The sequence below is a fragment of the Molossus molossus genome, unplaced genomic scaffold, assembly GCF_014108415.1.
Source record: "Molossus molossus isolate mMolMol1 unplaced genomic scaffold, mMolMol1.p scaffold_m16_p_6, whole genome shotgun sequence".
Lineage (NCBI taxonomy): Eukaryota > Metazoa > Chordata > Mammalia > Chiroptera > Molossidae > Molossus > Molossus molossus.
Genome location: NW_023425399.1, coordinates 43,298,443 through 43,319,703, shown reverse-complemented (window position 1 = coordinate 43,319,703; position 21,261 = coordinate 43,298,443). Strand labels below are relative to the sequence as shown.

At 42.8% G+C, this 21,261-nt stretch overlaps 1 protein-coding gene across 6 annotated transcripts in view; it reads right to left on the bottom strand.

Moving 5' to 3' along the window:
* The window catches only part of SLC24A3 (solute carrier family 24 member 3), a 558,214-nt gene that overhangs the window by 459,468 nt on the left and 77,485 nt on the right, over positions 1-21,261 (bottom strand). For 3 of the 6 annotated variants that reach the window (XM_036245881.1, XM_036245878.1, XM_036245876.1), the window contains exon 2: positions 8,947-9,072. The exons of the other annotated variants lie outside the window; for them this stretch is intronic. Coding sequence is in view for 1 of the 3 variants with exons in the window: in XM_036245876.1 (XP_036101769.1) it covers positions 8,947-9,037 (91 nt within the window). In the remaining 2 variants the exon portion in view is untranslated. The remainder of the gene's footprint in view (positions 1-8,946; positions 9,073-21,261) is intronic. 6 annotated transcript variants of the gene reach the window in all.

The window sequence follows — 21,261 nt, the reverse complement described above, 5'->3', positions numbered from 1 at the left end:
CCCTACTGCAACCCAGTTTAGTATTCTCCACCCCATGTTCCAAATGACACAGCTGATTTCAGACATTTTAAGAAAAATGTAGCTCAATAATGGTTTGCAAAGTGCATCAAATATAAAATCTATGCTGATAAGCCCACAACTAATGTGGTGATGGGACAGGAGATTTGGTGAGACCTAGCTCTCCAATGTCTGCTTTTGGAAGGTACTGCAGATGTCAGGTCCCTCCAGCTAATGGTCTGGGGACTGCAAGGTGAACTGGGAAGTTTGATTCTGGACTATCAAAATGCATAATAAAATAAAAGTGTTTTTAGTTGTTTGCAATTTCAAAATGAAGCCACTTCCAGTGTAACAGGAATTTCTTTTTGCAAGGGCGATTTGAGCAATTCTTCAGCTGTAGAGTTGAAGAAACGAAAAGTCAAGGAATTGGTAACATCAAGGTTGGCCAATACGCCTCTAAAGAGACTCTTTTCAAAGCATTTCTTTGCTCATACATTAGGAAATGTCATAGCATGGGAGTAAAATATGCTTAATATGCAGCATCCTCAATTTAAACAAGGGCCAGATGGAAGGAAAAAAAGATGAACCTGGTTCTCATCTGCCCTCACCTCCAGCTATTCCCCAAGGTTCCTCTTTATGCTCCTGTGGAGGGACCTCTGTGTCATGTAGATATTAGGCTAATTATGATAAATAAAGATGACATTTCACTTTCAAGACTTCATTGTTTCTATTAAAATCAGGCACAACAAAAATGCAAATATTTCCCTGCTTACTTAGGTGAAGTAAACCAGCACCTGCTCAGTTACCACACGTGTATGATTGTTTCTGAGTTTCCTACACAATAAAGAGGCACCTCTAAAATTTTAATTGGTTGCCCAGAATGAGACATTTCATAAAATCACAACCTGGTTTTGAAAATAGTTGAAATTGTATGCCTTGAATAAAAAGCATGAGTGCAACATAATTCAAAGTCACCCGGACAGGCGTTTCTCCAAGTATTTTATCAATTTCTAGATTCCTAGTAAGTCAACAAGATTTACCAGAAAGGAGTTTAATTACCCAATTGGCTTGGAAAACATGGGCTTAAACAAATTCAAATAGGTTTCTTTCTGCAGTTGTCAAAGGCGTTGATGTCAGTGTATTAGGTCTCTCATAGAATATGATAACATGTTTCCTAAACTTAGTGAATTATAGAAGCCCCTCCCTCAGTTTTGTTTTTCAAGTCAGGCCAGATGGTTGCAAAGTGGCTGATTCTGTGCCAGGGCCTATTCTAGACACTGGAGAGAGAGCAGGGAACAGATGAAGACCTGCCTCCTGAGCGGGGGTCGGGGGTGGGGTAGGGTCCTGAGATTAATATTCTTTTGCAAAGTGTTTCACAAACAACAGGCCCCCTTTTTTTTTTAAACTGCGGTCCTAGGTCCTATCTTTTCTAATCTATGGAAACACTTCATCTCTATGAAAGCAGATTTTACATCTCCTTTTGACAATAAAATCATTCCATTTAGTGCTAGGAGGAGCCTTAAACATCATTCAGTCTACAAGCAGGTGTCCACTGACTGAGCATTTACTGTACAAGCAATCATGTAAAGAGGCGTGATTATAAATACAATCTCATTTACTCTTTCTAATATCCCAGTGATGTACCTCATGTCCCCATTTTGAGATGTGAGGACCAAAGTGCCCATCTAATGTTAAACTGAAAGGCTATGATTAAAATCTAGTTTACAGAGTCCCAGTTCTATGCTGTTTCTACATGAAACGGTCTTTTGAATCATTCCTGACAATTCATCCCAGAACCCCACAGTGCTCTTCCTACCCCACCATAACCAAGTTCCTCACCAAGGCAGAGAACAGCCAGAGCCTGAAGAAGGCCCAGGAGACTTCCGGTCCTTGGAAGACCCAGATCTCACACAAAGAAAAGGTCAGTAAAGTGTCAATCAACGGTAAGTGCCTCTATTGGCACAAACACTATGTGTGACATGAGACCATTTTTAACCCACAAGCTATCCTGACGTAAACATGCCAGGTGCAAACAGCCAAGCAAGGCCAAGGATGGATGTCCAAGCAAGAGCAGCATCCACACAAGTCAGGGCTTGGCACCCACTCTTAGTATGTTGTATAACTCTGGATAAATCCTTACCCTCTCTGTGGTTTGAGTGCCTCAATTACAAATACTCTGTCAACCCAGACATAGTAAATGCTAAGAAAATAATCAAAAAAGGAAAGAAACTGGAAGAAGATTGTAGAAACAGATTTCAAAATTACACAGAAATAACGACCATCTTTTACATTTTTCCATGAAAGAGACAGTGTTTGGGACTTCCTAAGAGAAAGGGGTGTACTGGGGAGGCTGAGTAATAGAATGCCAAGGAAACCTACCCTGGGGGAAAGAAAAGAAAGGTGACATCCAAGAGCCTCCCTCCCCAGGCTTTATTCCAGGGGACATGACAGTCATGGACGGGATTGTATATGGAGAGCAGCTCTCATCCCACATAGGTCTTCTGTAAGCAGCCCCAACAGGAAGAGTTAAATTTAGAAACATAACTATCACATTGTATTCAAGAAGGAAAGAGAGAAATAACTCATCAGGTCTTTCAATTCAGACAGGGCCAAAATATCTTGGTCCAAGTTTTCAGGGTGTGATTACAGAAGAAGCCAAGGCACCAGGGATGCCCAAGAGTGAACTTCATTACCACTGCTCTCTCCTTCGTAATCCCATCCTCTCTAAATACACTCTTCTGCTTCCATTGCAATTAGCATTCTCTCCTAAGCTTTTCTATTTTTTTTCCTGTAAAATGTTATGCCATTGGCTTTTATTTGAGAGATTTTCATATCCATACTTCCCAGAAGAGAAAAAAGCTCAGGAGAAAATGACACTTGGCCTCATGCTGTCCCTGCCTAGCTGACTGCTTGCCTCACCACAGGTCTTGGGATCAGACTAACTATTCAGGTGATAGAAAATGGGAGGAAAAACCTTTAAGAAATTAAAGGGATTTTTGCTTATTCTATCACACAAAATCTGTGGCAACAGACTGGCAGAAGTGGGAACCTCTGGTCCTCCTCACATTGCCCCTGAAGATAAAGACCCTAAGAAACCTGAACTCTTAAGAATTTGAGAATAGAATAATCAGATCTGACATTAATTAAGTTTAAGCCCCCACTCAGTTCCAGGAATGGAGTTATACTCATGGTACATGCTATTAGTTAAATCAGCAATCTTCAACCTTTTTCATCTCATGGCACACGTAAACTAACTACTAAATTGCACACATCAGCAATCAAGACTCAATTACAACAGAAGGGTATACAATCCACACTAGGGGCACACCTCAAGGGTCCAGCTGGGGTGATCAGGGAGGCTGTGCCGTTGGATCCTACAAGACACCTACAACAATAGGCCACCTTACAAAGCCTAGGAGACATAACAACTCTAACTAATACATAGAAACAATCAGAGAGAAGCAGCAAAAATGAGGAGACAAAGAAACATGTCCCAAATGAAAGAAAAGAACACAACTCCAAGAAAAGAATTAAACAAAATAGAGATAAGCAATCAGTCAGACACAGAGTACAAAACACAGGTGATAAGGTTGCTCAAGGAACTTGGTGAGACATTCAAAGAATTAAGTGAGATCTTCAAGAAACTTAAGGAGACCTCCAAGGAACTTAGTGAGAACACCAACAACATACAGTAAAAAGGATCAGTCAGAAATGAAGGATGCACTAACTAAAATAACGAATAATTTACAGAGAGGGAATCAATCGTAGAGTAGGTAAAGCCAAGAAGCAAACCATAGATTTGGAGTATAAGGAAGCAAAAAACACCCAATCAGAACAGCAAAAAGAAAAAAGAATCCGTAGAAATGAGGACAGTGTAAGGAGCCTTTGGGGCAACTTCAAGCATGCCAACATTTGCATCTTGGGGGTGCCAGAAGGAGAAGAGAGAGAACAAGAAACTGAAAACCTATTTGAAACAATAATGACAGAAAACTTCCCTAACTTGGTGAAGGAAACAGACATAAAAGTCCTGGAAGCACAGAAAGTCCCAAACAAGATAAATCCAAAGAGATCCACACCAAGGCTCATCATCATCATCATCATCATCATCATCATCATCATCATCACCATCAAAATGCCAAAGGTTAAATACAAAGAGAGAATTAAAAGCAGCAAGAGATAAGCAGTTCGTTACCTACAAAGGAGTTCCCATAAGACTGTCAGGTGATTTCTCAAAAGGAACTTTGCCACTTTGCAAGCCAGAAAGGAATGGCAAGAGATATTCAAGGTGATGAAAAGCAATGACCTACAACCAAGATTACTCTATCCTGCAAAGCTTTCATTTAGAATCAATGAACATATCAAGAGTTTCCCAGACAAGAAAAAGCTAAAGGAGTCATCACCACCAAACCAGTATTATATGAAATGTTGAAGGGTCTTCTTGAAGGAGAAGAACAAAAATATGAATGATAAAATGGCAATTAATACATATCTAGCAACAACTGAATCTACAAACAAAATGAGCAAGCAGAATAGAAACAGATGCATAGATACAGAGAACTTTTTGTTGCTTGCCAGATGAGTGGAGGCAGGGGGATGGATAAAAAGATAAAGGAATTGCCCTGGCCGGTTTGGCTCAGCGGTTAGAGCGTCAGCCTGCGGTCCAGAGAGACCCGGGTTCGGTTCCTGCTAAGGGCATGTGCCTCGGTTGCGGTTTGTCCCCGGCCCTGGTTAGGTTGTGAGGGTGGCGGCCACTCGATGTGTCCCTTTCACATTGATGTTTCTCTCTCTCTCTCTCTTTCTCTCTCTCTCTCTCTCTCTCTCTCCCACTCTATCTGAACAAAATAGCAAAAAAAAAAGAAAAGAAAAAGATAAAGGAATTAAGTACAAATTGGTTGTTAGATTGATGAATCTGAAAAGGAAGGGGGGATGGAGGGTGGGATGAGATAAACCAAAGAATTTCTATGCATATATGCATAACCAATGAACACTGACAATAGGGAAGGCAGGAGGGGGGCAGGATTGGGGAGGAGGGGCTCAATGGGGAAAAAAAGGGGAACATCTGTAATACATTCAACAATAAAAATGAGTTAAAAATAAAAATAAATGAATAAATAAAATCAATAAAAATGTATAAAAGAAAAAAATCTGTAGCACACAAAAAGAACATTATATTTTTTGCTGATCTGACAAAAAAAAAAACAAAGGTATAATTTTAATTCATTCACATCAGATGGCTATTGTGTTGGCTGTTGTCATTTTTTTACTTGACAATCTAAGGGAAAAGAAGTCACTGCCCCTGACTAATTAGTCAGGTAATGAATGTTTTCAAAATTCTTTCAGCACACCAGTGTGCCTGGTATGGCACATTGGCTGAAAATCGCCAAATTAAATAATTATCCTAACAGCTAAAAACCACTGAGCACGAATTTTGCAACAGGCATCTTGAGAACTTTATGTGCAAGGAGGTGAATTCAGGGCTTATGGAGCCGGACTTTATACAATTTAGGGGGCCCTTTCTGAAAGAGCATACAAAATAGAGATAAAAATTAGATAGAAAGTCTTAGAAGGTCCCCTACAAGTGAGGAGCCCTGAGGCTCAACCCCCCCCCCCCCCAGTCAATCTGTCTGGCAGTGAGGCTCCTGTCAGAGCCCTGCTGTGGCAGAGGAGGAAGCAGAAACTAGGAAGTTGCGTCAGTTGCCCCAGGGCCTCTCCACAGCAAGCAAGAGAGCCAGGTGGTGTCAAGGCCATGATGCCGTCCCTTGAGGAAGGAAAAGAAGGTCTTTATTGTCTCAGAAACTTGATCATCTTTTGGCAAAAATTAGTAAAAACTGATTAATGTTTTCCAAGCCTGAATTTTAAAAGAAAAATAAAAGAAATGATTAGTCTCTTTTTCTGTTAACTGGTTTTAAAACCTGCTTTACAGTGACACTATATTGAGTTGAAATTAAAAAAAAAAAGGTTTACTTTCGAAAACAGAAGTCTCCCAGGGACCCCCTAAACTGGGAGAATTTTTAGGCCAGCTTTTCAGTGATGGTAACACTTATCCACAAGCAAGTAGTCAGCCACCAAGCAGATGCCTCCATACAATGCTGTTCATATGTCCTGGTGACAACAGAGACAAGCTCAGGTGTCAGGAATAACCCCCTCACACACAAGGTCTTTTTTTTTTTTTTTAAACAATTTTTTTTCCCTTCATTGATTTTACAGAGAGAGAAAGGGAGATGGAGAGAGAGAGTGAAACATTGATGAGAGAGAACATTGACTGGCTGCCTCCTGCATGCCCCCCAACTGGGGATCGGGCCCATAACCTGGGCATGTGCCCTGACTGGGAATAGAACTGGCGACCTCTTGGTGCATGGGTTGATGGCTCAAGCACTGAGCCATATCGGCCAGACACAAGGTCTTTTCTCTTCCCTGACACATGTGGGGGGTGACCTCCTTTTGCATCAAACATTTACACTCTTATTTAAAAATGGTCATTTCCCTTCCTGAAGTTTATTTCAAAAGATAAAGCTCACCAATGTTTCTTTCAACTTATCATCTCCTTTCCAAAGGACGAGGACTGCGGTGCAATGAGAAAACCCATGGGCTCCTTCTCTGGTTCTACAACCTATGGAAACTGTGACGACCTAGATATGTCATTTAACTTCTGGTTTTAAGTTTCCCTACCTGAATACTAAGGGTGACAAGAATGTGGTTTACCTACAGCAAGAAATGAAAAACAATGCATAAATGTATGCCAAGGGATGGGTAAGTAAATGGCAACAGAGTCATACATGGAAAACAGGGCACCAGTCAAAATAAAAGGACCAGTGCATGTACATCCAGCTCAAAAGTATGAGTGGAAAAGACATTGCTGAACATTAATATGGGAAAATAGCACTCCCGTAAATTTGAAAACACACAGACATTTTTATTTACACAAATACATGAGGCAAAAAGATTTAACAAGAGCCAGACACCCCAAGGTAATAAGGATATTGGTTGCTTCTCAAGGTAAAAGACCTGATGAAGCAAACAAAAAGGATGTCAACTTAATATGCAATGTCTGATTTTTATAAATGGAAAAAGATTAGAAACAAATAACAAGTTAACATTTATTAATTCTGAGAATAAACACACTGGAGTTTGTTATATTTTCCTATGTAGTTTTCTGTATTTTTTATTGTTTCAAAATAAATTATATTAAAAAACTGAAAAAAAAAATTCATTCATTCATTCACTGAACAGATTTAACATCAGCGACTATTTAAGATGCAACTATCATGTTCCAAGTATTATCTAGACCCTAGAAATCTAATGTTGAGAAAAACAGTTGTGGTTCCTGCTCACATTGGGTTTATCACTTCTAGGAAAAGACCAGTCCTTGTAGAAGTCATAGGTCATCTCCAGATTCTTGCCTGAAGTTCAGCATAAGGAGGAGTGAGGTGCTGGGAAAAGGCACTCAGGTGTGGCTCCATTTTAATTCCAGTTCTGCCGCCCTCTCTGGGGGCTCAAGGAATGCCTGACTCATAAACATGTTAGAAGGATTAGGGTGACACTCCACTACAGGTAGAGTAGTTAGCCCAGCCCGGCTCCAGGAGACATCTGACAAATGCCCAGGCCCTTTACATCCCTAGAAGAAAACGTATGGATTTAAGTACTAGCTGAGAAACACTAGGTTTGCATCTGAAATAACTGTATCTAATAGCTGAGCATGAGTTGAATCAGGTCTAATTCTTTTACATGTTCAAACAATAACAGGAGAATGTTTTTTTCTTTTTTAATTTATTTTCTTTATTGATTTTAGTGGGGAGGAAAAAAGAGAGAAAGAGCGATAGAAACATCGATGAGAGAGAACATCAATTGGCCGCCTTCTACATGCCCCCCACTGGGGATTGGCCCACAACCTGGGCATGTGCCCTGACCAGGAATCAAACTGACAACCTCTTGGTGCATGGGTCGACACTCAACCACTGAGCCATACCAGCTGGACAGGAGAATGGTTTTTAAGAGTTGAAGAAGATCAATGTTTGGCCCAGAGGTAACCAGAATGGCAGGAGGGTATCCAAACCATGTCATATAGGGTGGGGGTGAGAAGGTGAAAAATTGAAGAGAGGGAACCCTGAACAAGGAAGACCTGACCGTAAAGGTATGCCAAGCTGAATAAGAATAAGGTGTTATTTTACAGAACTCGGAATGACTAAAAGGAAGGTTACTTTGCTTCAACACAAGGAAGATAATTTTAATAACCCCAGTTGCCTGGGGAATAAAAGGCCTCAAAACAGAGGTAGGGAGTGAGTCCGTCACTGAGAATATCCACAGGTTTGACTGAGGACCACTTCCAGGTGATGCTGCAAAGGGGAGCTGGGCATCTTATGGGCTGCTGGGTCACATAATTTTTTATAGTTTCTTAGCGTTGAAAGTTTGTGGTTCTACATTATGGTCTTAAAAGAAGATAAAACAGACACATAAGTGTAGTGTTCCTGCTAGACCCAGTAACGGCTTATCAATCCCTTAATAGTACCTTCAATTTTTGCAACACCTTGGCAAATTTCCAAAGTTCTCTCACAGGCATTTTCACATTTCTCCCCAAGACAGTGAAGAAATGGTGGAGCCATTCCTGGTCTGAAGGAGGAGAGTGCAGGAAGGGAAGTAAGAGAGAAGAACCCTGGCTGGGTTCAGGGGCTTGCCCTCCATGGGACCAAAGCATTGTTAAGGATAGCAGAGTCACATGGCTTTGCACCCCACAGCCAGCTACTTCCCCAGGCTGAGGCCAGAATTTGGACGTAATGACAAGAAGGCAAGTTAAGTGCGCAGTCAGCTAAAGATGCCAAGAGCACAGGAACAACATGGAGGGTTGCTTTCCACAGCTGCCGCCACCACTGTAATCTTTTCTGAATGGAGAAGGCAGCAGCTGCTGTTCCCACTGCTCACAGCCAGACATGAAACAGGCCCTCAATCACCAACCTGTTAAAGTCAAAACAGCTGGAAACTTCATGCGGCTTCTAGGGCGGCAAGTTGGCAAGCAAGCTGGAGACTCCGGGAATCTGAGAAACATGCCTGCCCTTGTCTCTTCTCCTTAGACACCTTTTCCTAGGGAGCAAGGAGTGAGTCATTCACCAAACAAAAGGAGTGAGTGATGAACAGTCAATATCTTCAACTGGCCCCAGAAGTTTTTCAGCAATATGACGTAAGTGTGTGCATGTACCAGTCGGTATGGCTGCAGAACAAAGCAATCCAAACTCTCAATGCAAAACCACAACAGTCATTTTTGTTATTCTCTCTCCTGGCTCTAGGGCTGACTAGGCTCAGTTAGGCATTTCTCACTTGGCCACAGTCGGATGTGGTTACAGTCTGATCGTGGCTAGGGCTAGGGTCACCTAGAATGGGTCTTCATTCACATGTCTGGTTGTCAGTGCTGGCTGTCAGTTATCAGCTAGGACCTCAGCTACCTATAAGTAGCCTTCCATGATGTCTGTGCTTCCTCCCCCATGGTGTTGGGTTCCAAGAGCAACCATACCAATGAACTGGGTGGAAGCTGTATTGCCATTTATGACCTGGTTTTGAAAGTCATACAATTTCTACACTTAGAGTTTATCTGCTAGAAATGAGTCATGGAGGCCAGTCATATTCAAGAGGAGGAGAATGAGAGTCCACTTCATATTGAGAGAAAGATTAATGGACTTTTGTGCATGTTTTTCTTTTTCTTTTTTTTATCCCCACCCAAGGACATTTTTCCATTTTTTGTTCAGATAGAGCGGGAGGAAGAGAGAGGGAGAGAGAGAAAGAAACATCAACGTGAAAGGGACACATCGAGTGGCTGCCACCCACACGACCCAACCAGGGCCAGGGACAAACTGCAACTGAGGTACATGCCCTTAGTGGGAACCGAACCCGGGTCTCTCTGGACCGCAGGCCAAGACTCCAACCACTGAGCCAAACCGGCCAGGGCTTTGTGCATGTTTTAAAACACTATAAGTACAATCCTTCTGCTTGGGCTACAAATTGTATTCCATAGCCTTTAAGGGATCCAGATGCCTCCAATTTTAGTTGAGAATTACCTCCTACTGTACCAGGCTTTGGGCTGAAGAACATCACTAAGTTGGATGTGTCATTTCTGGAAGCTTTTGGAAGTCCCATATTGGGGGGGGGGGGGGGGAGACACTCTGGAAATATGAAAGCATGTGGGACCTAAATACCAGGTTTACAGGGTTCCCTAATTTAAATATACCAAGTGACTTTGGAAGATGATTTGTATTAAATACAGATTCCATTTCACACAAGGTAGAGCCAAGTGAGGGATTAAACCAGGGATGGGGAACATCTGCCCCTCAAGCTGTATAAGGCTCTCTAAATCATTTGGTCTGGCCTTGCCAATGCAACCGCAAGTGGGACTCAAAATTCAATCAATCCACGAGCTTTTTTTCATAGCAACATACATTTACATTAAGTAAATCATAATAATAACATAAATTTTGAGGGAAAAGCAAGGATCGTCCATTATGGGATAGACAGGACACAAACAAGTACATGACGGGACAGTTACGTATGGTTCTTATAAGTTGTCCATGGCCCATGTGCCTGTATTGCAATGTCTAAGAGGAGTCAGTGCCAGGCAGGCTGGGAGTGTACACGTTGCGAAAGTGTTAACACACTGTGGACAAACTGTGGTGATACGGTGATGATGAGACGAAATGCAATGAGGTGACTGATTCTTTGCAACACTGATGATGTTGCTTCTAATGATGGATGACAGGGTTGCCAATGTCTTTGTCAACACGGATGCTAACTCCAATCCAACCTTTATCCGCACATCCACAATCAACAATCCTCACAAAAACTGAATCTCAGATGAACATTAAGGAAATTACAGTACTGAGAAAAGACCTCAAGAGTTGATGATACAAACGTTGGATGTGTTCCAAATCCAAGATGCAGGATTAGAACAGTGATCAAAACAAAATAATCACATCGCTGGTGACACCCTCACTGCATAGTTATTAAAACTTCAGTGGTGTGACATCCTATAAATGGTGACTACAAAGAAAAGAAGAGTTGATGCAGAGTGTTGATCTTTCCAAGAGAAATGGATAAATTATTATTTTGTTATTGAAGTCAAAGGCAAACCTATGTGCCTACTTTGTGGCAATACATTAGCCATAATGAAAAAAGTCAATCTGGAGCGTCATTACAGCTCAAAACATGCTAAACTCATTGAATTGGGAGGCCAAATGTGTCTGGAAAAAATCAATGCTCTTCAGCAGAGTTTGGAATCACAAGCCACTTTCACTAGGCCTCGTCTGGACAAAGGCAACATTATTCAGACGAGATGTGTAGTGAGCGAGCCAATCACAAAGAAGCTGAGGCCTTACATCTGTGAGAGTCTGTGGAAGAGTGCATGGTGGCTGCTGCACAATTGTTAGCACCAGACAAAGTAAAAATGTTTCAGAGTTAGATTGTCTCAGAGAACTGTCTCAGATCAGATCACTGAATTAGCACAAAATATTGAAAAAACACTGAAGGATTCTGTAGGAGATTTCCATTTTTTTTCACTAGCTTGTGATGAGACAACAGCTATAAATACTGCACAACTGGCCATTTTTGTTCATGGGATAAGTGCAGAGTTTGACATGTGAGAGGAACTGCTGTCACTGGAGCCAGGCACGGCACTATGAGAGGTGAGGAGTTGTTTGGGAGACTTGTTTTATCAAAGAAAAAACTTGAGCTAACATTTGAGAAGTGGGCTTACATGGAGCTGCAGCCATGATTGGCTCAAGAAAAAAAAAAAAAAAAAGGTTAATTGCATTTGTCAAGAAAGAACTGAATTGTCTCAGTCCTGATCCAAGTGATTTAATTATATGCCACTGCATCATATGCCAAGAAAGTCTCTGTGCACAGTCACTGAGGCTCAACATTGTGATGTCAACATATTTTGTCAAAAGCAGAGAGTTTAATAGCTGCTAGTTTAAGAAGTTACTGAATGATCTTGATTCAGTATGGTGATCTTGTTTATCACTGTGAAGTGCAGTGGCTGAGTCACAGGAACATGCTCATGAGGTTTTATGAACTAACTACAGGATGAAGTTAAGCAGTTATGGAGATAAAGGGAAAACCTGTCAGGGAACTCAATGATAGCAAGTGGCTGTGTCATTTAGCATTCATGGTGGGCATTATCAAGTGCCTCTCAGAGCTGAACATAAAGCTTCAGGGCCCCAACCAGCTTCTCAGCTCCCTGTTTTCAAACATGAAATCATTTGAAGCTAAATTAAGGCTGTGGAAAGTGCAACTCCAAAGGAATAACACAGTGCATTTCCCCACTCTGGAAGGACAAAAGCCTTCTAGGACACTTGAATATGCTGGTGAATGTGTGAAACTTACTAAGGCATTTAACGAAGATTCAAGGATGTGAAGAGTAAACAAATGGAACTGAACATCTTTGCTGCACTGTTCAATGTGGAACCAGCTGATGTGCCTGATAACCTACAACAGGAAATCATTGAGCTGCAAAGCGATGATGAGCTCAAAGCTACGTACAACAACCTCCCACTGCTTGGGTTCTATAAACGTTCCATAAGCACTGATGAATTTCCCACTTTGAGGAGAAGTGCACTGAAATATGTATCTGTGTTTGGAACAACTTACTGCTGTGAGCAGTTCTTTTCAAAACTTAACCATCGTAAAGAGTCGACTGTGCTCCGGACTGCCCAATGCAAACCTGGAAAAGCAGTTGCGAGTAGCAACATCATCAATACCAGCTACCATCACACACCTCACCAAAGAGAAGCGGTTCCAGCCATCACATTAGGGGTGAGTTAATTAAATGTTTGACCAAATACAGCAGGCTAATTTTTAAATTGATAATTTTATATGCCCACGAATGATGTTATAAATATACAAATGGCCTTTAGCAAAAAAATGGTTCCCCACTCCTGGATTAAACAGTTGCCAGAGGATATGGACATATTTGCTTTTGACCCTGAAGCCAGAAAAGCCAGTGTGTGCCCCAAAATAACATATCCCAGGGGCTAAAGGGCAGGCTCCCCATGTGCAGTGACACCACATTTTCCAGTTTCTATTTAGGGCTCATACTGAGTTTTCTCCCTGAGTTTAAATAAGTTCCAAAACCCTGGCCTCAGCAACACTTACAGAAATAATTCTTTTAATTTAGTTGATCACAAAATAAAGAAATCTGCCTACTGAACAAAGGACACTGTTTTCTTGCTTAGGCAGGATTTTGTTAGTATTCCCCTTTTTAATTTATTTCCCAATTTTGACAGGTTCTGAGCTTCCCTGGGATCCCCAGAAGTCCAACACATGCATGGAGGCAGTCAAACATGAGTGAGGAGGGAAGGAATGTTCCCCAGTCTTCGTGAAAAGCCCTGGCCTCAGACCCTGACCTGAGAGGCTTCCTCAGCTCGTCCAGCCTAAGCCTTCTGCTTGCAGCATCACAGTCTGGTGAGACGTCAGCACCTGTACAGACCCACATGACGATGCAGTGAAAACTAGATGTGGTGAGTCCAAGTGCCTTCGCCTAGCAAGGCAAACCCATGCACACACAGAGGCAGTTCAAAGTGCCATCCCAGGCTTCTGGGTTAGGATGAACTGTCCAGCCTACGTGATGACAGTGAAATCATTCAGTTGGAAAGGGGGAAGTAGGTGTTTAGCAAACACTGTCCATGCCCCACTCACCTCCCCTGTCCCTAACTCTCTGAAACACACTGGCCTGACTTCCAGCTGCCAGCACCTGCACTCCGTCACCTGCTGGCTGCCTCTGGTCATGGGTGCTATGTCACCTGCAGGAGGAGCAGGCTGGATGTATCCAGGCTTTGCCACCCCTGACAGTAGTCTTCCCAGTGACTGAGGGAAGCTGATGTGTACATAACAGCTCCCTCACCTATAGGGAGAAGGAAGAACTCTGAGGTATCTTCTACACTCTGTCCCAGGGGCCCCAGGAGGGTAAGCCCCATAGCCCCCAGTGGTAACTGGCTAATGACATGACATGCATTGGCTGCCTGGCCCTCCTTCTCTGTCTCACTTCCCCATGCCCTACTGGTATGTCCTGGCATTACCTCCCAAATAAACTATATGCATCCAAATCCTTATCTCAGCATCTGCTTCTAAGAAAACCAAAAGTGAATCAAGGCACTTAATGATTATAGCAAGAAATTAATGATTGCCAAGGGTGTGCCTTCATTTTACAAGCTGTTTGTGCATCACAATGACCTACTCTCAATCAACTTGTGTGTCAGGAACTGACAAATAAACAAGGAACACAGGGAAACAAACAAAGACCAGTGCCAACAAAGGGTTCTGTCTGGACAGAGCTTGTTTGGGGAAATGAAGTCTCACCCTTTCCAAGACCCTAACACACACACACAGTTCCCACTTTAGTGTGGGGCTGGTCCCCTTCCCTGACCAGGCATCTGGTTCCCAATGTAGATGCTTGGAGAGACAACACCTTCTTCTCTCTGAGGCAGTGTCTGTGATAAGAAGTATGCTCAGCTCCACCTGTCACATGATTCTGCTCAGCCCAGGAAGCTCCCCACAGCGGAATACACACACCTGTTTACTCAATGAATCAGATCATTTTCTCCACCTTCTCAGTTCTTCTTCCATTTCTTATTATAAGTAAGAAACTGAATGGACAGTATTGCATCTGGAGTGGCCTACCCAGTTATAAGAACAGGAGGATGAGGGATATCTTCCCTCCTATTCCCTTCCCTTCCCTTCCCTTCCCCTCCCCTCCCCTCCCCTCCCCTCCCTTTTCCACAACCAATCTCATGTTTTTTGAGTCCAATTCATACTTGTACTCCAAAGGGAAGTGATGAAGGCTCTTGTCTGGTCAACTAAAGTTTGAATTAATTTTCCAAACAGCACAAAGGTCTATTGGCAAGTTGATGTAAAATAAGTATCTAAGAAACACAATAAAAATCCCAATAGAAAATACACCTGATATATTAACATTTATTATACTTGTATGTGTAATCTGTATACATAGATAACTATCTACATGTGCCTGTATGTGTATAGTCAAGAATGTATCTACACACAAAAACATGAATAAATCTCAAAAGCAGTGTGCTGAGGAAAAAGGTTTACATAAAGAGTACATAGCGTATGATTCGTGTAGTTAAAGTTCTAGGACAGGCATAAATTAATCTATGGTGATAGAAATTGGAAGAGTGGATGTGTGGAGAGTGGATTGAGCTGAGGACTTCCTGAGAAAGGGCATAAGGAGACTTCCTGAGATGATAATGTATCTTCTATCATGATAAGGGTTGGGAGCACTGTTGTATGCATATGTCAGAACTCATTGATGGCACACTTATTTCTTATGTACTTCATTATGTATAAATGCTACCCCTCCACACACACAAAAATATATAAACAATATACTCTAGTTAAAGATATGCACGCTTGCCTGGCCAGCGTGGCTCAGTGGATTGAGGGTCATCCCACTGACTGAGAGGTCCTGGTTCGATTCCCAGTCAGGGCACATGCCCGGGTTTGGGGCTCAATCCCTGGTGGGGGACGTACAGGAGACAGCTGATCAGTGTTTCTCTCTCATATTGATGGTTCTATCTCTCTTTCCCTTTCTCTCTAAAACATCAATAGAAACATATTTTAAAAAGATATGCATGCTAAAGTATTGAGGGGTATATTTATTTCTGAAAATTACTTTGAAATCTACTAAAATAAAATAGTCATACTTGTATTCCATAATGATAAATTGATTGAAGGATATAGTGTTGAACAGATAAATAAACATGTGATAACACCATCATAATAAAGTGGAAATTATAGAACCTAGATGCTGAATCTGTGACTGTTCATTGTATACTTTTCAGTTTTTCTGTGTGTTTGCAAATGTTCATAAAATACAGAGCAAGGGGAAAAAAAAAAAAGTAGAAAGCACCTAAAGACAAGATTGAGACTGGATAGGGACAAAGAGGATGCAAACATTTTAAGTAACAGCCCATGAAACTGTGGCATTGACAGGACAATAATTCCAGATTCATAATGGCAACTACTGAGAGATTCTATGCCCCTGGGAACCACCAAGCAGAGCTACTAGGGCTGAGCCCCATTAAAGGAAACATCCTTTTGTGAGCCATGAATACAAATGATTCCTGCAAAGGGGCCCATAAAACTAGGGCCACTGGACAAAAACACCTGACAGAGGGGTAGGCATAGCTGTGTTACAACTTTACTTCCTTGGTATTAAAATATAATTTTATTTGTATTTGTGTTTACAATGAAGCAGGCAGTGGGAAAAGTTCCTGTTTCTAGAATGTGGAAGGATAGTTGCCCATGGACCATGAGTCACCTTTTTCCCAAGAAGTTGACTTAAGGGGTACCCAGAGGACAGATTTAGATGGTGAGAGGGGGCAGAACTGAACACAGAACAAGCCCCTCACTTCTTTTCCACTTTCTCATCATCCTTCACTTCCTCTTACTTCTTCCATTGATATCCATTCTGTACACCCAACTTTGCATATTCCATTTAATGACCAAAATTCCCATCATCTGTAATTTTTTCTATGGATTTTTCCAGGATAGATAAACAAGACTTACTGTTCTCCAAAAAAGACCCACCAGGAGGCCTACCTGATGCTGATAAGCTGTTCATGTGACCTGCATGTATACCTGGACAAAATATTTTTACTTTCCACTTAGTACTGTAATTCTAGTATCTGTCAGATTTGTTTTGCTCTTTTCCCACAGCAAAATCTCCATGCCTAATCAATGCATGAATATTCACATTCTCCTATGCATGACCAATCAGGGCCCTGTGAGGCCCCTCAGGATGAGTTCAGAGTGGATGCCCGGGAAATGAGCATCCATTCACGGGTTGCGCACCTGCAGTGCTCTAAGAACTTTACACAATTTATTCTGTTGACTCTTTATGGCAACCCTTTCTGAGTGTACCATGAATTATACTCACTTCACAGGGGAGGGGACAGAGGCTTTGAGATGTTAAATGACTTGTCCAGGGTCCCACAACCCATGGATGTCAAAATCAGGACTCCTCTCCAGGTATGTGAGTGAGAGCTTGGTCTGCATTTCAAACTACATGCAGAAGCATGTTACTATTATGAAATGTGGGTACCCCTTATTTTCTTGTTCTCCCAGTGACCCCAAGGCAGGGTGGGTTCTCTGAGTACCCACTTAGCAACTGAGATAACAGAGGCCTAAATGAATCCACCCTGACTCCTTGGATCCCAGTCCTTGCTCCTTCCAGAGTGGCCTGTCCCTCTGGTCTGCAGCCTTTCTCAGCCCAGTGCCCATGAGCCCCATGGCATAGGTATTGGGTGAGCCCTGATGTCTCACTGCAGCCTCAGGGCTGAGAAGCCCAGACTGGGCTCTATGTACAAAGGCCTTGGCAGGGATGGACAAGCCACTAATCTGGGCTTATGTCCATTTTGTTCTGAGTTGGCTTCTAATATAAGCTGCTAATCTTTAATTTAGAGATTTTATTTGTTCTATTATAGAAATTTCTGCCAAACTAATGGCTTAATACTATATCAGGGACCTCAGTAGAAACAATATAATAATCTAGACATGTACCTATTTAAACTTACTCTCCAAAGTGGAATGTGAACCCTGTCATGGGCTTATATGGAGCCTGCCCCAGGATATTCTCATGGAAGAAGTGGCCTGCCCCTGCCATGGGATCCCCCAGGCAGAAGGAAGCAGAATGCTTGGTGACTGATTCCCAAGGCATGGTCTGTGGAAAACATCCTAAGCCCTCACCACAGCCCTCAGTCACACTGCCCCTATTGTTCCTTGGAAGCTATTTTAAAAAGCCTGAGGCCTGGCCCTGGTTGGTGTGGCTCAGTGGTTAGAGTGTCATGAGCTTGATTCCCAGACACGAACATGTATCTGAGTCGCAGGTTTGATCCTCAGCTCCAGTCAGGGCGAGTGTGGGAGACAAACAATTAATGTGTCTCTCTCACATTGATATTTTTCTCTCTCTCTCTCTCCCCCTCCCTCCTTCTCTAACACTCTCTTTAAAAATCAATGGCTGAGGATTAACAACAGCAGCAAAAGCCTGAGGCCTGGAGAAGCTTCCATGTGCCTCTAGGAAGAGAGGCCAGTCCCTCACCCTACCCTAAAGCCCCCAGAGACAGTCCACTTCAGGCCTGGGAGAGTCCTGGTCAGGGAAAGTGTACTGCAGTCGGCACCCAGGCCCTGCCCTCAGGCCCATGTACTGCACATGCATGTTAAACATTCCCGCCTGACTCTCAGGTACTGCAAATGCATGTTAAATATTCCCACCTGACTCTCAGGTACTGCACATGCATGTTAAATGTTCCCACCTCACTCTCATGTACTGCACATGCATATTAAAGTACAGCCAGGGTGAAACTCCATCCTAGTGTCTCTCGGGGGAACAAACTAGAAACAAAACCCAGAGACCCCCAAGACGGGGTTTTAAATGAAATGACTATGGTTGGCCCATGAGGAATACTGAATGAATGAGGAACCTACAGCATGATAGGTTTGGTGTCTTAAATTCCGCTGACATTATGTTTGTTTACTTGTTTGTTTGTTGAGTGGCAGGAGAAGGTGAGCTTTGACTGGTTTGCAGGCCCAGCTCTCTTCTTCACCAGTCTCCCAAGGCCAGCTCTTCAGAGCCAGCCAACACCTGGAGGTGGTCTCAGCCTTGTCACCAACGGGACACTTTCAACCACTAATGCCTAGTTCCCAGTCCCAGAGACTCAGGTCGTCTTGATTAGGGTGGAGCTGGGTTGAAAATCTCTCCAGGTGACTCCAATGAGCTAAGCCAGGGCTCCTCATACTTGAGTACATCTGACAAGACCCTGGAGAGCTTGTGAGACCCTACTTGGCTGGGCCACTTCCCAAAGGTTCTGACCCAGTAGGTCTCAAGTAGACCCATGAATGTGTATTTATGACAAGCTCCCAGGGTGGTGGCTGCTGCCCTGCTGCACCGAAAGCACTTAGATGAGGGCAGAGGATGCCCACATGTATGACCCTGATTTGTACTTGTGACTTAAGACTGACTATATAGCCCAGCCTGTGCCCAGAGGCTAGAGAGTCTGAAAATGCAAGTGCTGGTTCCTGGGGACAGATGCCCATCCATACCTCTAGGCTTCATCCTGATTTTACCAGTGAAGTTAAGATTATCTGTGGAACGGGATAATTTCTTAGTGTGTAATTCAAGAAAAGAGTGCCTAGTCACTCCATGCACACTGCTGCTCCAGGAATGACTGAGAAGTTGGGGGCCAGACAAGAGTGAAACCCTATAGGGTTAGAGACACAGCCAAGGCCACATCTGCTCCTTGGTCAGGAGGAAGAAGCAGCCATCACTGTCATAGGCCACACAGGTCCAGCCAAGGGATGCAGTGGAGCCAGGAGGAAGCTTCCTCATGAGCTGACTCATGGCAGGTGTTCCAATGCCTGTGGCTTCCACACATAGGTGTGCTCACTGCTCACTATTTCAGCATGCCTGCAAGAGGAGCCCTGGAAAAGCTACCCACAGTAATGTGGGTTGACAGTGCTCAACTGTGGCCAACCCCATGTAGATGCTTTACCCTCTGACCAAAGAGGGAAGCAATTCCACAGTATAGGGAGGATTGGACCACAGGTCTGGACATCCAGATGCTCTGAAATGAGAAGTCAGTCCGGACCACTGGTTTTCAAGCATTTTTAGAGGATGAGCAGTTACTCTTCTTTAAAACAAATCCCTAACACATGGACAGACAAATGTTGAAGTTTTTTATTGTGTGTCTTTGTGTGGGGGGTGGGAATGAGAAGAGAGGAGTACCTGAGTCACAGAACCCAGCTCAGGGGTGACATTAATAATATTTAATATGGCACTAGTTTTTTTTTTATCCTCACCCGAGGACATTTTTCTATTTTTGTTCAGATAGAGAGGGAGGGAGGGAGAGAGAGAGAAAGAAACATCGACGTGAAAGGGACACGTCGAGTAGCTGCCTCCCGCACGACACAACCAGGGCCGGGACAAACTGTAACCAAGGTATGTGCTCTTAGCGGGAACCAAACCCGGGTCTCTCTGGACCGCAGGCCGACTCTCCAACTGCTAAGTCAAACAGGCCAGGGCAATATGGCACTAGTTTTAATATGGCCCAGGCACCATCTGGGGAAGGGTCTGGGAGAACAGAGAGGGAGGTGGAAGTATCATCCTTGCCCAAACCTCCCCTCCAGGCTACATGAAGCACCAGTCCCAGGACCTCAAACAGGGACCAGCAGCAAACTATAAAGGGAAACACAGTAAATATTGAAATATTGTAGGCTTCCCAGACCCTGTGGTCTGTGCTGCAACTACTCAGCTCTGTCTTTGTAGATGAATAAATAATTCCTAAATTTCTTTGCACATTTATGACTATGAATTCTCAGTTCTTTAACTCAACTTGCCTTGGTCTCAATCTAACTCTCTATCAATAATATGGTCATTTCTGACCTGCAGGGATTTTTATCCCAAGGGCCAAATATGTTCCAATGAGTTAATGGATATGAAAATACTTTGAAAAGGTCTAAAGTTGTTTCCAAACAGGCAGGCCCACAGAAGGATCTAAGAGCAGAGCTCATGATCCCTTAGGTATATTTTAGGAAGATTCTGGGCACCATTCACTGGGTGAGGCTACCTAAATTGCTTTAAAAGAACAGGTTTTTAAAAATACCTCAATTTAAAAGCCCTAAAGGGATGCTGAAGCTAGAAGAAATTAATAGTGTCTGGATCTCTCTCCTTAATTTTGAGACTTTAAAACTCTTCTCCATATGAAGCAGAAAATCCCATACTCCCTATCTCATCCTGCTTGTTATAGTGGCCTCTTAGGCCAGAAAACAGTGTTAATCATACATCTTCTAGTTAATCCCTTGGTATGTGTCTGCGCAGCTGTAAGAATGTTGCATTGTTGCTGAACTACATTAAATAACCTGTACATCCTTAAGAGAATCTTCATAATCCCACAATGTGCCTCAGAGTGGGCAAGGCCCAATAAATGATCGCCATCAATCTACCTTCCATTATATTTCTGGTAACAGAGATAATACAGCTATAATTTATTAAGTACAGACTATAATTGAGGTTACAGCTCTTTCACAAAGTTAACTTCACTTCATGATTACCACAGCTCTATGAAGTCGGCATCTTTGATCTGCACTTTACAGATAGTGGGAATGAGGTTCAAAGAATTCAGGAACCTCACCTGGGATCATACACGTGGACAGTGATAGAACTGAGATTTAAGATTTACTCTGGAACCCAAGCTCTTTCTACATTATTGCCAATGACTT